Source organism: Pantherophis guttatus, chromosome 5 (assembly GCF_059756535.1).
Source record: "Pantherophis guttatus breed Tessera chromosome 5, ASM5975653v1, whole genome shotgun sequence".
Classification (NCBI taxonomy): Eukaryota; Metazoa; Chordata; class Lepidosauria; order Squamata; family Colubridae; genus Pantherophis; species Pantherophis guttatus.
The window spans coordinates 31,530,778-31,545,381 of NC_142067.1; the positions used below are offsets into that span (position 1 = coordinate 31,530,778).

Sequence of the window (14,604 nt, forward strand, 5' to 3'; positions counted from 1 at the left end):
TTCAGAATATCCTCTCCTGCCATTGCATTTCTGACTACACTGGCAATCAGGGCATTTGATGGATATTCAATTCTGTACTATACAGATTACTATTTACACATATAGGGCAAATGTAGGAAAGATGGGGAGAGGAGAATAAAACTTTCAGAGGAGTATTTCAGTTTCAGATTAGAACCAAACATAAATACACACTTTGTGTCACATATTGATAGCTGAGGACTGGAATATTTTAGAGGTAAACTGAAAAAAAAATGGGAACAACTCTGCATGAATAAGCAATGATTGCAATGATCATCTGCAAAAGCAACCTCATTTCTACATGTAGGGGAAAAGGCTTGGCCAGGCTAGTCAAGCAGTGGCACCCATAGAAAGCACATTGATGTTAAAATGGTGATATATATGATGATGTGGTCATGTAATGACAGTTTATTAAGCGCATACAAAAGCAAAAAAAGTCACATTGTGTTAGGTTTAGAGAAAGAAATTAGGGCATGGTGGGAACAAATTAAAATTGGATAAAGCTACTGTGAGAAAACAAATATGCCTGAAAGAAAGATTTATTTTTGTATTTATTTCCTGCCTTACTTTTTAATTACTTACTCCTAATTTTACAGTAAAGATTTTAGTACATAGAAAATAAAAAGGGATCCTAGTGTTATTCTGTCAGTCAGTCATATAGACTAGTGGTGGGATTCAAATAATTTAACAACCGGTTCTCTGCCTTAATGGATTTCTTCCAACAATCAGTTCACCAAACTGCTCAGAAAGTTAACAACCGGTTCTCCCGAAGTGGTGCGAACTGGCTGAATCCCACCACTGATATAGACATTGCTGAATGTCAGCTACTGAAGGCCTAAACTGACATCAGTGTCTGTCATTCATATGGATTAACAGGACAATAAAAACTTAAAAGAATCTATAATGGCAGATATACCTAATAATTGTAGAAACAAGTTTGTTTTGGATCAGCATCCCCCTGCTTATGTTTTGACAGATACATTGGTGACAATTGATCATTTGGCTAGGCTGGCTAGGGATCTGTAGTTAAAAAGATTGTGAAGGTGCCACATTGCACCTGGCTATTTTGTCATCCTTCTGTAGATCTGTTTAGTTTCTAGTGAGCCTTCTTAAATTTACTGTACAAAACCATATCCCATGGAAAATGATTTTTTTTTGTACTGTACTGATTTCCATTGCTGTTTTATATTGTTTCTCACTTCCCTCCTTTTTTTAAAAGAAGATTTGATATTTGTATAAAATTATATATTTTTTCTAAACAAATGGAATCATATGGTGAATATATATTTTATCATGTTAGCTTCTTAAACTGGTAGTAACACATTTAAATGTTCATATTCACGGTTTCTTAACCTATAGCATATTTCTAAATAAATAATTCTGGAACCCCTCTGTATCTGGCTGCTGATCACCAGAAGACAGGAATGCTAGATTTCTCTGCTGCCATCAATTGGTTGTTTAGATATTTGCAGAATTCAAAAGTATGATTCATAATTTCAGAAGCTGGAAAAGTGTAAAAGATCAGGAAACTTGTAGTCTTCAGGTTGAAAAACATGGAAATAAAAACCTAGTATTTTTTTTAAAAATCAACAGTTTTAAATTGTTTATTATAAAAATCTATTACTGCCTATAGCCACATAAAGGATATATTTGGCCACAAAGATACTTTTGCCAGAAGATGTAGCGCTGATTGAATGGTGCAAATCTCCAACACCGAGCTGCTTCTTTGTCGCACTGGCAAATTATGTTTTGACATCTGTCTAGGGCAGCATCTGAAAAAAAGGAATGAAGAAAATACTACTGCTGGTTATGATGAAGTAGAGTACAAAAACAAAATAGTCCTGCTTATCTATGAAACTGGTATTTATTAAGATGTATAATCTTAAAAGATAAAGGATTATTCTGTTTGAAACTTTTTTGAACACTTCAAAATGGTTAAAATGAAATTCATATTACTTGAAGGCCATTTTGGACATTAAGAAACCAAAATTCATGATTGGGAAAGCATTGGCTGGGTTAACAGGTATGCATTAACACACTATATCTTACAATTACATAATATGTATTTATCAATTTTAAAACAGTATATTTTACATTCCATGTTCATTTTTATTTATTAAGCCCTATGTCACACATCCTCTTTTAAAACAAACATTTTTCTAGGCCTTTCTGTGAAAAGTCATTCAGGAGAGCAGTGTCTCAGCAACAGTTGACTCTCCAGAAATCTAAACATCTGAGTAATATGAAGTATGAAAAAGAAAACACCTCTTTCACTAAGTGGGCAAAGGATTTTAATCCTTGCTGCTCTTTCGTACTGTAATTTTTAAGAAATCCACAGTCATGATACTCTGTTATGAACGATGGTACAGTGGTTAGAATGCAATATTGTAGCTAACTCTGCCCACAGCCAGGAGTTCAATCCTGACCAGCTCAGAGTTGACTCAACCTTCCATTCTTCCGAGATCAGTAAAATGAGGACCCAGATAGTTGGAGGCAATTTGCTGACATTGTAAACTGCTCAGAGAGTGCTATAAAGCAATTTGGAGCAGCTGATAAATCTATGTGCTATTGCTATTGCTGTTATGGTGGTTGCTGATCAAGAGCTGCCCTTTAGGTTGAGAAGTGTCCAAGAACAAGGGCCACAGTAGGCAGGGCATTGGATAGGGCTGGAGTTTTGCAGAGTTTTCAGGACTGGTTTATTTTTGAAAAGTTCTGTTCAGCCTATTTTGAAGTGTACCCTAGAGTTTCTATATGTCATGAACCTCAAAGAAACAACACTATCACTATTTTTAGCCATCACAGTCAAGTGGTGGCTACAATGAATGGCCTGCATCCCTAAAATCACTGGATTTTGCCCACCGGTGTGTTATGAATTGCAGCAATTCAACACTGTTTATATATTTTACATATTTACATATTAAGATTTCTGTCCAAAACTTTACCCTTCCATCTTCAAACTAACCACAGACCTTGGAAAACTGACAACATGCTACGAACATCTTGAGTAAAAGTACATGGCATTAAGTTAGCACAAGACAGTATATTCAATATTCAATACAACCATTTTTCTCACTACTAGTCTCCACAAAAAGATTGAAACTGCTTTAACTTAAGGTCATAAGTATGAACTTTCCAGCCCAGTGGTGGCCTGGCTAAAAGGACTGGCATTTCCTAGCACCATGCTTAGCAAAATGGAAAAAATAAAATGATACTCTGGCTAGGCATAGGATAGCAGTATAATACTGTTGTTGGTCAAATCTCATTTGAATGTCATTGGCATCCTTCAGTCTCAAGAGACTATGGCATCGTGCTCAGGAAAGAGGTCCTAAAACAGCATCTAGTGTGACTAAAAAGGCCAATTCGAGAGTGGCAATCCCTTCCACACTGAGGGCAGATACATTCTGAATTAAAATAACCAACATCAAAATCAATACCCTTTCATAATCACTTTTAACCCAGAGAAAGGTTTAATTCAATGACTATTACATTGTTTTTTTATAAACTGAATCTTCAGGCAACTATGAGAAATTGTGTTAGTATTAAAGTTTTTTAAAATAGTCTGGTTAGAACAGTGTTATGAATCTTCCAAGATCTCTGAGAAAATCAATAGGTGTTCTGAAATTAAAGCTGAATTTTTCACCTCCAGAACATCTGTATGTCCTTGTGCCACTATCAGATAAGGTAAATAAAAATAATGACATTCAGGTTGTACCTTACCGCATATCACAGTATTGTCCTGACAAGTCCACTTATATCTGTCTGTTATGGGGTGACAGCCTTGTCGTTGTGCAAAGTCATAACAGCAGTCATGTCTATGGCAGCACCTTTCAGCAACAGAGAATAATTAATACCATTGATATGAGCCCTGAACATCAAGTAGTATGTGCGGGACTGTGAAACTTTATCTCTAGTTTTACAGTGCTCTGGTTGTGAAACATTTACAAGCCCAATCAAGTACTTTCATGAATCTCATCAATCTGGATATTTTAAGAAGTAACTACTTCTCTAAACTCAGTTTCTTATGAAAACACAGCAGCAATAATTTGATGTTCACAAATGCACATTGTAGAGGGAAAACCTTAAGTGTAATTTTTCAAAATAAATGCATCTCTAGTTCCACTGCAACAAGGGATCACATGGTCATACTTTTTCTTCTATTCCTTCTCAGTTTAGCAACATGATGTCATCCAGGATAATAAAAGGACTGGATTTATACTAGTTATATCATGTTACTGTTCCGAATACTCAGTAATTTTGTTACTTGCTTTTCTTTTTCTTTTACTATCACATTATACTATTGTTTTTCCAGATAGCAATAGCAATAACTCTTAGACTTATATAGCAAATCATAATCCTTTACAGCCCTCTCTAAGCATTTTTACAGCATATAGCCCCCAACAATCTGGATCCTCATTCTATTGACCTCGGAAGGATAGAAAGTTGAGTCAACCTTGAGCCGGTCAGGATCAAACTGCTGGCAGGCGGCAGAATTAGACTGCAATACAGCTTTCTAACCACTGCACCACCATGGCTCTTAGATATTCTTGTCTCAAAGTAAAGCTGACTTCATTAAAATGTATTAAACAGAGTGGGATTAATTCAGTTGAAGAATGTAATGGAAATATGAACTTAATAGAGAAAGAAGTGATGTACAGTACGTACCAATCTGTTTCATCCGTAGGCCATCCACTTCCTCCTGGACCACAATAGCATCCGTAACTTATATAGGCCAAAGGAAATCGGCTTGTACCACATTTTAGGGTTCCATATAATTCAATGAGTCCTCTTTTATTCACAAAGTGTTTTTTTCCAAGAACACCATTCCATACTGCAAAGGCAGAAATTAAGATTTTACTACATTGGAGTAGCACCATCCAATAGTTGCTTTATCTCTTTTTACACAATCTGCTTCTGCATTAATATATACATTATATTGTGGCTGACTGGAGTGTTGGGCAGCTGTTAGAAAGAAGAGGAAGTTTAGAGTAAGCTCTGGGTTGGTGTTACCCTTCTCACGTCTGAGGTTGTCTTAACCTCAGTTATTTAACATAGCATTTACCGGTAACTATAAATCAAAGTAAGTATTATGGTATTTAAAATAACCTACTTGAAATAATACTTTAGTTTAGTATGACTGTTAAATGTGAAGCAACAGGGGTCCTCCAACCCTCGGTCCAGGCCACAGGCCACAGCCTGCCAGAAACCAGGCTGCACAAACAAGTGAAGTCCCATCGACGGGGTGCAGGCAGCACATGAAACTATGCCCCTTCCGGTCCATGGAAAAACCTCTCTCCATGGAACAGGTCTCTGGGGACCTGTTGGGGACCATTGACTTAAAGCATATTAAGGCATTATATTAAAGCATTTAAACTTTAAAGCATATAAATATACATTGCAGAATTGCTCAAAAATCATAGAGAAAAAAAAATCTATTTCACGGATAGAAAAATACACGTGTGTGTGTGTGTGTAAAATCTCAAAGCCCTAGAAAAATCTTTCAATTTATTAAAAGAATTATATCCACATTAAGATAGGCAAAGTGATAAATTATTAGGACTGAATTCAGTCTCTGAATATTTACATATTTCAAATCACAGCTTTTGGCCTCCAAAGAATTAAAAAGGAACTAAGGCAAAATTTCTTTTTTTTTTACTGGTTCCTGCTACCCATCAGTTCAATCAAGTATCATTTCAGAAAAGTGTCTGTCACATTTTAAACACTTAAGTGCAGTTTCACAATTGACTATTGTATTACAGTATTTATTTGGCAAGACAGTTTTGCTGAAACCTTAGAAGTTTAAGAATGTACAGAAGGCCTCATGTTTTCTTTTACATGGAAAAATTATTAATAGTTTCTTCTAAAAAATCTGAAATTTTGTTGGGCTTTATGGGAATCTCAGATTTCTTAATTCTGGAGTTTGGACTGATGTATTTTCAAGTGCATTAGTTAGAAATCTTCGGATAATTTAAAATACCTTGTGCTAATGGTCTTTTATTTTTTATTATTAAACTTATATGTCACATGTTTCCTGAGTCAACTTTAGATGTCTTATAATCATTCAATTAAAATGCAATATATAACATTAAAACAGTAAGTAGGGATCTTAAATTTAAAATTCAGTTAAAATAAAGTTGACCAGTGTGGAGAGGGTGGCAGTCACGACAGAAAATGTTCTTCTGGATCCTTCCATCCAAAATTCCTTCATTAATAGGGTTTGCAGTATCCCCGTTCTACTAGTATAGAAGGGTGGGTTAGTCCCACACTGTGAGCCAGTTCCTCAGATAGCCTGGACCTGAAGGGCTTTAAAAGTGACAACCAATGCTTCAAATTGGATCCAGAAGCAAACTGCCAACCACTGCAGCTTGTGGAATAGTAGTGTAAAATGAGCCACCTTAGGGCCCCCAAGAACTGTCCATGCATCTGTGTTCTTCATCAGCTGAAGCTCCCAGATATTTTTCAAGGGTAGCCCCATGTAGAGTGCATTTCAGCAATCTGAGTGTGAAATGATCAGGACTTGAATGACTGAGTGCAGGGACTCTCAATCCAGCAAAGGGCACAACTAGTGCACTATACAAAGTTTTGCAACAGACACAATTTCCAGCTGCTCATTGAGAAAGAGTCATGAGTCCAGGAAGACCCCCAGATTGTGCATCAGGTCTGGGGAAGTGCAACCTTATTCAGAACTAAAGATGTTAACGTCCCAGAACCAGAAGCTACACATCTTACAGGGTTTATTAATGCGCATGCAAGTTTTACTGTTATTTTTTTAAATCAATAAACTTTTTCTGCTGACATTTGTTCACTTCACTCCACAGTCTACACATGAAATAAACCTTTCTACAGAAGTATCACTGCGGGAGGATTTAAAAAAAGGTAAAGTGATATTTAAAGAGTCACAAACACATACACAAAAAAGTGGGAGAAATATTTAGCTATGAGAATTGTTATTTGCCTTTGTGCTGAAATACCTATTGAATTAGTTCCACCAAATTGTCTAATAAAATGTTTAGCTGTGACACCAACTTAACTGGAATAAGTACAATCTTCAAGTAACAAGTCTTTATCTCAGTTTGCAAGTTTTCACACTTATAAATAAAAAAATGTACATATTCCCTTACTATTTAAATGCTCAAACAGGTTATTATGACATCATTATGTGTTTTTGGGACTGAAGACAATATAAAAAAGTGAGCTTACTCATCTATCCGTGTCTTTCTTGCTTCACTTGAATTTAACAGCAATTTAAGACTCATGTAATGCATCATCAGCATTAAGTGAGGAAAACAGAAGGGGAAAAGGATCAGCATTTCTTTCAGTCCAGCATCTACCATCATTTAATATTTCATTTGCACTCACCTGCCTGAAACAGCAACAGTGTCACCAGCCGGCGTTCCATGTGGAGATCAACTCCGTATGACCCCACTCTGTCTGCACACCCACAGTCTGTTTAGAATAGACTCTCCCTGTAAGTTCTTCTGTCAAACTGAGCCAAGCAATGGGTGTGTCTAAACAGTCTTACTGGATGCTCCTTTATGTCTACTCTCAAAACTAAATATATGATTCTGTAAATTTCAAACACTTCCTTCTAAGCAAAAAGAGATAAATATTTAGAGGCTTGTGGAAGGACAGTTCTCTGATGCCAGGGCTTCTATTTGCAGTTTGTTCCTTTCATCAAGTCTTGTTAAAAGGGAATTTTACTGAATATGCTGGACAGGTTGACATATTACAACCACAAAGCTGGGGTTCTTTTGCTTGCAATCCCCAACTGACTTCACCATTTGTTTCACAGCTCTTAGTGTTAAAATACTTAATTTCTGTGTAACAGGTATTGGCAGCATCTAAGATAAAGAACTATTAAAATAAAGATATTTTGTCTGAATGCTTGAGATTTTAGCAAGCTGTTTAAAGTGAAAAAATGTAGTTCAATATCTATTTTTGAATATTAATTCAAAATTACTGGGGTTCTCTATATGCCTAGGGGCTCCTTGAAACACCTGGTTTTTGTTTGGGATTTTCCTTCTTCCATGACAGCCATTTTGTGAAAGAACAAGCTCTCTCCCATGACAGCATCATGAAGGTCCATATGATTGAATGTTCCAATCTATCTCTCCTGCAATGAGGCTGACAACGTATTCTTCCTTGGAGACAGTTATTTCTAATCCATGAAGTTTAATATTCTTCAGGAAAATTATTAATTACTTTATTGTTTTAATGAGACGTATGGTATTGATTTGTTTCTTCAATCCTGCCAAAATGAAAAAAAATCAGTATAATTTGGAGGAACAAAATATCCCTTAGTACCTTCTATTCATTTTTTGTTGTTGTTAGTTGCGAAGTCGTGTCCGACCCATCACAACCCCATGGACAATGTTCCTCCAGGCCTTCCTGTCCTGTACCATCCTCTGGAGTTCATTTAAGCTCATGCCTACTGCTTCAGTGACTCCATCCAGCCACCTCGTTCTCTGTCGTCCAGTTCTTCTTTTGCCCTCAATCTTTCTAGCATTAGGCTCTTCTCTAGTGAGTCCTTCCTTCTCATTAGGTGGCCAAAGTATTTGAATTTCATCTTCACAATTCTAAAAAACAGTTAGGGTTGATCTCCTCTAGGACTGACCGGTTTGATTGCCTTACCTTCTATTAATAAGTAACATTTTAGGGTTTTTAAATATGCTGTGAAATTTTGTTTTAGTTTAAGTAATCTCCAAAAATCTTGGCACGATACCATCTTAACCCTCCTTTTCTAAGGAGCCTGGTGGTGCAGTGGACTAAACTACTGTTAAAGTAGTATTTAGCTGCCAGCTGCCTGCAATTACTGTGAGTTCAATTCTCACCAGGCTCAAGGTTGACTCAGCCTTCCATCCTTCTGAGGTAGGTAAAATGAGGACCCGGTTTGTGGGGGCAATAAGCTGACTTTGTATAAAATAGAACACCGCTTAGGGGCAGCCAAAAGTCCTACTAAGCAGGTATATACAAAAGTATGAAGGCTATTGCTTAAAAGCATTGTAAGCCGCCCTGAGTCTCCGGAGAAGGGCGGCATATAAATCAAACTAATAACTAATAATAATAATAACTTTTCAGTGGTGGTTTACTTGTATTTCACTGCCAGGGACATTTTGTTCTAAAGTCTCTGTACCAGTTGGCTATATTGTGTACCCAGGGCTCACTTGACCATGATAACCTATATAGAAATGAATCTCAATATCAAATAGTTGACTACTCAATAATTTTCCTTGTTATGATTACAGGTATTTCAAAATTAAATCTCAAGTTTAGGGGAATGGATCATTCTATCTATCTAAATTTAAAAACAAAAACTAACAGATGCTAATACAAAGTAAGAAAAAGGGGAAAAATGATTCAAAGAAGTAGCTTCCAATCTTTACAGCAATTAATGGTACAATTATAATTTTTATCTCTTGCAATATAGTATATCATAGTGTGTTTAAGATTATAACCTCAGAATTAATGGGTACATTTGATTTATTTCAGATATAAACTGTACAATTGTCCATAAATTCCAGTTATCCAGAATATAAGAGTATCTATTCAGAAGTTAGATATTTCTTGCCTTGTGAGCAAAAGTCACAAGGAGTTAGTTTATCTAGTGGGTAAGGCACCAGGACAGAAACTGGGAGACTATTGAGTTCTACTTCCATCTTAGACATGAAAGCGGCTTGGATGACTGGGACACTCACTCACTCTCAGTTCAACCCTCCTCGCAGGGTTGTTGTTGGGGAGAAAATAATAAAGGTGGGGTCGTGATTGGGTCATCCATGGGGTTGCGATGGGTCGGCTAACAACAACAACAAAAAGTCTAAAATAAAAAGCCATATTCAAGTGCAATATAAAGCAATAAAGATAAGTTAGTAGGAAAACAACACCCACTCTCCCATCTCTGTAGAGTAGCCAACTTAACAATGACTTTGTATAAAATATAAACAGTAAAGTTATTTTTCGGTTACTCAACGAAGAGACACGCTAATACATTAAGTATTACTAAGTAGACATTTTCTCCAAAGCAGAAAGATTGACTTACGGTAATTAAACAGCTATAAAAACCACACATCCTTGAATAAAAAAGCACTTCTCTATAATTAAGTGGGGGAGGAGAAAGTGAATTTACTCAGTAGCTCCAATCTGCATTCCAGTTACATGGAGATGTGAACTGCATTTTCTCAGTGCAAACACAAAGATTCTCTTCTTTATCCACCAGTGTTTGACTGATGAGGCCATGATATACTTCACGAAGGCCCTGGTGAACAAGGAATATAATTGGTATTTTAATCAGGTAAAGATAAAAATCCAGAAGTCCTGAAATAAAATGAGAAGATCAAAGAATAGTAACCAGGGCCGTATTTAGATGAAAAGAGGCCCTAGGCTATTCCACTTATGAGGCCCTTTCACCTATAGTGAAAGTGTAATTTTAATTTTGCTAACAATTTGAATGTAGGCCCCTCTTGATCTTGAGGCCCTAGGCTGAAGCCTAGTTAGCCTATAGGAAAATCCGGTCCTGATAGTAACAAATCATTCCATCTTCCACAGCATCCAATCTAACTGATGAAGCTTCCAGAATAGGAACCAAAATGTCCTGTTTTTTCCTCAAAAATCAGTCCAGTTGCCTTTTCAAAATAAAAAACAACTTTTGATACAACTACCACCTTGATAGCTGAGACTCTTCATAGACATTTGATCAAAGAATAAACATCGCTTTCTTCCTTGGTTAGGGCATTTAATAGGTTTCTCTCCTCTGTATTTTAATTGTTTTCTGCAATTGTTTATCTTCAATTTTATTTTTATTTTTCAGGTACACATTGAAAGGTTTTAATAACTTATGGTATCAGTTGAAAAAGTGAAATAAACACCTGGAGAAATATGTTTTCTTTCTAGACTCCCATGTTATTTTGGACAATCCAAAGCTAATAGGGTGTGGGCAGATCTACACACAAACAATAGTTTTACATCCCAACAAAAAGGGCATTTTTCCATTTACCAGTTAACCTTCCAAAACCGTTAGAATCAATATGTTCTAAATCACATCATAGCCTTTACATTAAGAGTAGCGGACAACTACCACCTGGCAAGACCGCCGCCTCTTTGGCAAGGCAAGAAAGGCACCAGGAATCCTGCCCATTCCCCAGATGACAGATGACAGAAAATCTGCCCCTTTTGAAATATATGTACCGTTTTCTTTCGTTTGTAACGCTACACGCTCAGAAGGGCGGGGGTGAATGAGAGTCCGACGGGACAAGGAAAGTTTGGGCGATCCTAGCCAGTGGCGGGCGGGAAAAGCGATCGAGAAACAACTTTCCGCCTTTTTCTTTTCGGTCTCCGCCACTTTTTCAGCAACCGTCGCCGGGAGACGGAAAGGCAGCAGCGGACAGAGGGCGACTGAGAAGGCAGACTTGCCACCTGACATCCCCAAAGACCGTCAGTTGCTTTGATTGTACGCTAAACTTTCAATCCAGCTGCCCATAAAAAGATGGAGGGGGGTATGTGGGGGGGGGGGAATGCCGCGCCTCTTACCATGGAGAAGAGAAGGATGCGACCCGCAAGCGGACCCGAGCGCCATTCGCTCGCAACGCTTCTCTTCCCCGCAGCTTAAAGGGCCAGCAGCACCCAAGCAGAGCGACCACGCATGAGCTCTCTGGGCCGAAGACCAGCAGGGAGGCACAACTGCACAGAGAGATTCCGGGGCTCTGCTAGGGCTGCGTGACGCGTCCCCGGTGCCTGCCCCGGCCAAACGATCCGGAGAGAAGGTCCTGCGTGAGATGGGCGGCAGGCACATTTAATAAATATCGTCACCGAGTCTGAGCAGACCATAGAGTTGAAATCAACCTGTAAGTTCTCCTTTTTTATTTTGAAAAAGCAAGGAACATAGGTGTACCTCTTCTTAACCATACACAATTTTTGAAAAAATATTCTTTCTTGCTCTTTTTCTGTCTTTTTTTTGTACTCATTTAGTAAATGAGTAAAATTAAAATTAATCCATCATTTTCAAGTGACTGTCCTTGGTGAAACATAGCAAGGAAGAGTTGGGACTGCAGCAACGAGGCCATATGATTTTCTTCAGCAACAGCATGGAAAAAGTTTCAGTTGCCTTCTTCCTGTATGCTTTTTTTGACTTTGCAATATTCTGAGTCAGGTTTCATTTATTAAAACATAAAAGTGAATTCGAGTTTCCAGTCCATGTTGCTTACATCTAGTAGTGAACAATCTTTTTGCATGTTATTAGGTTGTACAGCGGATTAAATTTTTCCTCAGACTTCACTTAAGCATAATTAACCAAACAATTGTTTACTCAACCCATTTTTGTTGTTCATCATGGTCTGATTATTCTTTGATTGCTTTTTTTGGAAGGGAGATGGGTTGCTCTGCTCTGGATAGTTTATGGACTATTTGGTTCCAGATGAAACCCATGGTTTTTTCCCTGAGGATCTGAGACCTTAGTTTTGGCCTGGAATGGGCAGGTGACAAGGGTATGCCTATATTAGGCACTTGTCATTGTGGTGACAAATCCAGCAAAACCTATTTTTCCATTCTCACTGTACTCATAGATATCCATCTAGCTGTATTTTTAAAGTGACTCACTCATTAGTATGGAGGGATGGGTCACAGGACTATCTTCTGGGTTTCTGTGAAGTATATCCTGGTACCTGGTAGGTTAAGTCATGTAAACTAAATTGGTTGCTAGTAAGCCGCTAGGCAATTCAAGATATGATTAGCCCAACATGGCATTCATTAAGAAATGTTGTCTGATCAGCTCCCAGAAATGTGCTTTTATTGTTGCAATAACTAACCTTAGGAACTGGAGTGGGTTGACCAGAACAGATTCTCTAGATATGGACTGCCCCTACATTCCTCTCCTACAAGCAAGCCTTAAATACCAAAATCTGTAGCTTCAGAGAACCCTGAAAGAAATGGATAGATGGTGGGAACATAATGTGGAGATTGTACTGATTGCATTTATTGTGCTGGTTCTCCTCCTTTGTCCATATTAGTTTCAGTCCATACTAATAGGAGGGAAATGATAGAATTGAAAGCCATTTAATGTATTAATGGAATGCCACAGGACTCAATGTTCTCACCCCTTGTGTTTAACCTACATGATACTGATGAACAAGGTCACCCATTGGTTTAGAGGCATCATCAGTATGCCAATTATACTCAGATGTTTTTCCCAAATCAAGGCTGACCAAGGGATGCAAATTCTTATTCCAGTGCCTGGATGGGAAGGAGCAGATTCATGTCTAACCCTAACAAGACCAAATGACTCTGGGTGTAGGGTTACCAAATGTTCAACCTTAGTTCTGGTTGGGAGTCACACTTCTCCTTTCAGGACTGATGTGCAATTTAGGATTCTTCTGGAATTTCAGCTCTTGTTCAAAGAGCAGGTGGCAGCTATGACAAGGAAGACCTTTTGTACGGATCCATCTGGTGTATCAGATGTGCTCATTCTTATATGAAGAAGCCTTCCTCATGACACAATTGAAGATGCTAGTGATTACACAGCATTCATTAAGAAACATTGTCTGATCAACTCCCAGAAAAATGCCTTTACTGGAACTGGAATGGATTGATTGGAATACATCCTTTAGAGATCTGAACAGCCTGCTCTGCTCTTCTCTGAGCAAGCCTAGAATTTCCCTCCAGACTTGGACTATGGAAGGCTTTTTTGGGGAAGAGAGGGTGTGGCACATGTCATGGGTTGTTCTCTCTAGGTTAAGTATTTTGACTCCCTCAATGGTTTTCATATATTGTTTCAATTGTTTTCTCCTCAGAATTGCCTAGAGTTGGACAGCCTTACAAATATGATTTATAAATACTTTCCCTGATTAGCAGAGCATTTCAAAGATCACTTCCTCCCAGTATTAAGTACTATTCATTGCTGCAACATATTCTTCATGTAGGAGCTACAGCAGGAAAAAAAGTTTCTGGGTTCCAAACCACTGAGCAAGAGTGGTCTTCCCTAACCTGGGGGTCCCTAGGTCTAGCCCTAGACAGAAGTACAACTTCCCAAATCCCAAGAAAGGATAGCAGCAAAAATTTAAGATCCATTGTCAGTATCTTTATGCAGGTTTTATTTTGTGGGTTTTGTGAAGCTTACTAATAATTGAACAAGGCATGGTGCTGTATTTTTATTTTTCAGCCTATAACTCAGGACTAGCTAAAGAAAAAGGTGTTACATAAATCATGTGCTAACCAGCCTAAGAGGATTTTAACAAGAATGTTAAAATAACAGTATTTAAATACTGTATATATTTGTATTTGCACCATTTTTCTGCTCTCAGTTCTCATTCTTCAGGGGTTCTCCCTCCTCTTCTATAAATGCATTATGACTAGAATATATTTATACAAAAGCTGATGTTCACAGATTTATTTTAAAAAAGTGTTACCAGAAGTTTGTCATAAGACTCTGTCTGTAAATTAATTGAATTTAATAAAAGAACTGCAAATATACATCTAGACCTGGAATATTGGCACTTGTTCAAAAGGGGAAAATAAGGTTTTAAAAACGAACAAATGTTTCCAGTAAATAAAGAGCTGTTTTATCTATTTTATTGACATAAATTCCAAGCTAACCATAAGTTC

At 37.6% G+C, this 14,604-nt stretch overlaps 1 protein-coding gene across 2 annotated transcripts; it reads right to left on the reverse strand.

Moving 5' to 3' along the window:
* Positions 1-1,591: 1,591 nt before the first annotated feature.
* On the reverse strand, positions 1,592-11,776 carry LOC148113315 (phospholipase A2-like). Of its 2 annotated transcripts, none has more exons than XM_087894823.1 (6): positions 11,539-11,776; positions 10,052-10,267; positions 7,375-8,263; positions 4,681-4,846; positions 3,736-3,842; positions 1,592-1,790 (listed from the first exon to the last, which is right to left on the reverse strand). In XM_087894823.1, exons 3-6 carry the CDS (start codon positions 7,412-7,414, stop codon positions 1,639-1,641), a joined length of 465 nt encoding a protein of 154 aa, XP_087750949.1. In that variant the 5' UTR covers positions 7,415-8,263; positions 10,052-10,267; positions 11,539-11,776; the 3' UTR covers positions 1,592-1,638. The 2 variants fall into 2 exon arrangements, with proteins under 2 accessions (XP_087750949.1, XP_087750950.1); XM_087894824.1 differs by having other exon boundaries at positions 7,216-8,263; positions 11,539-11,774.
* Between the last annotated feature and the right edge of the window lie 2,828 nt (positions 11,777-14,604).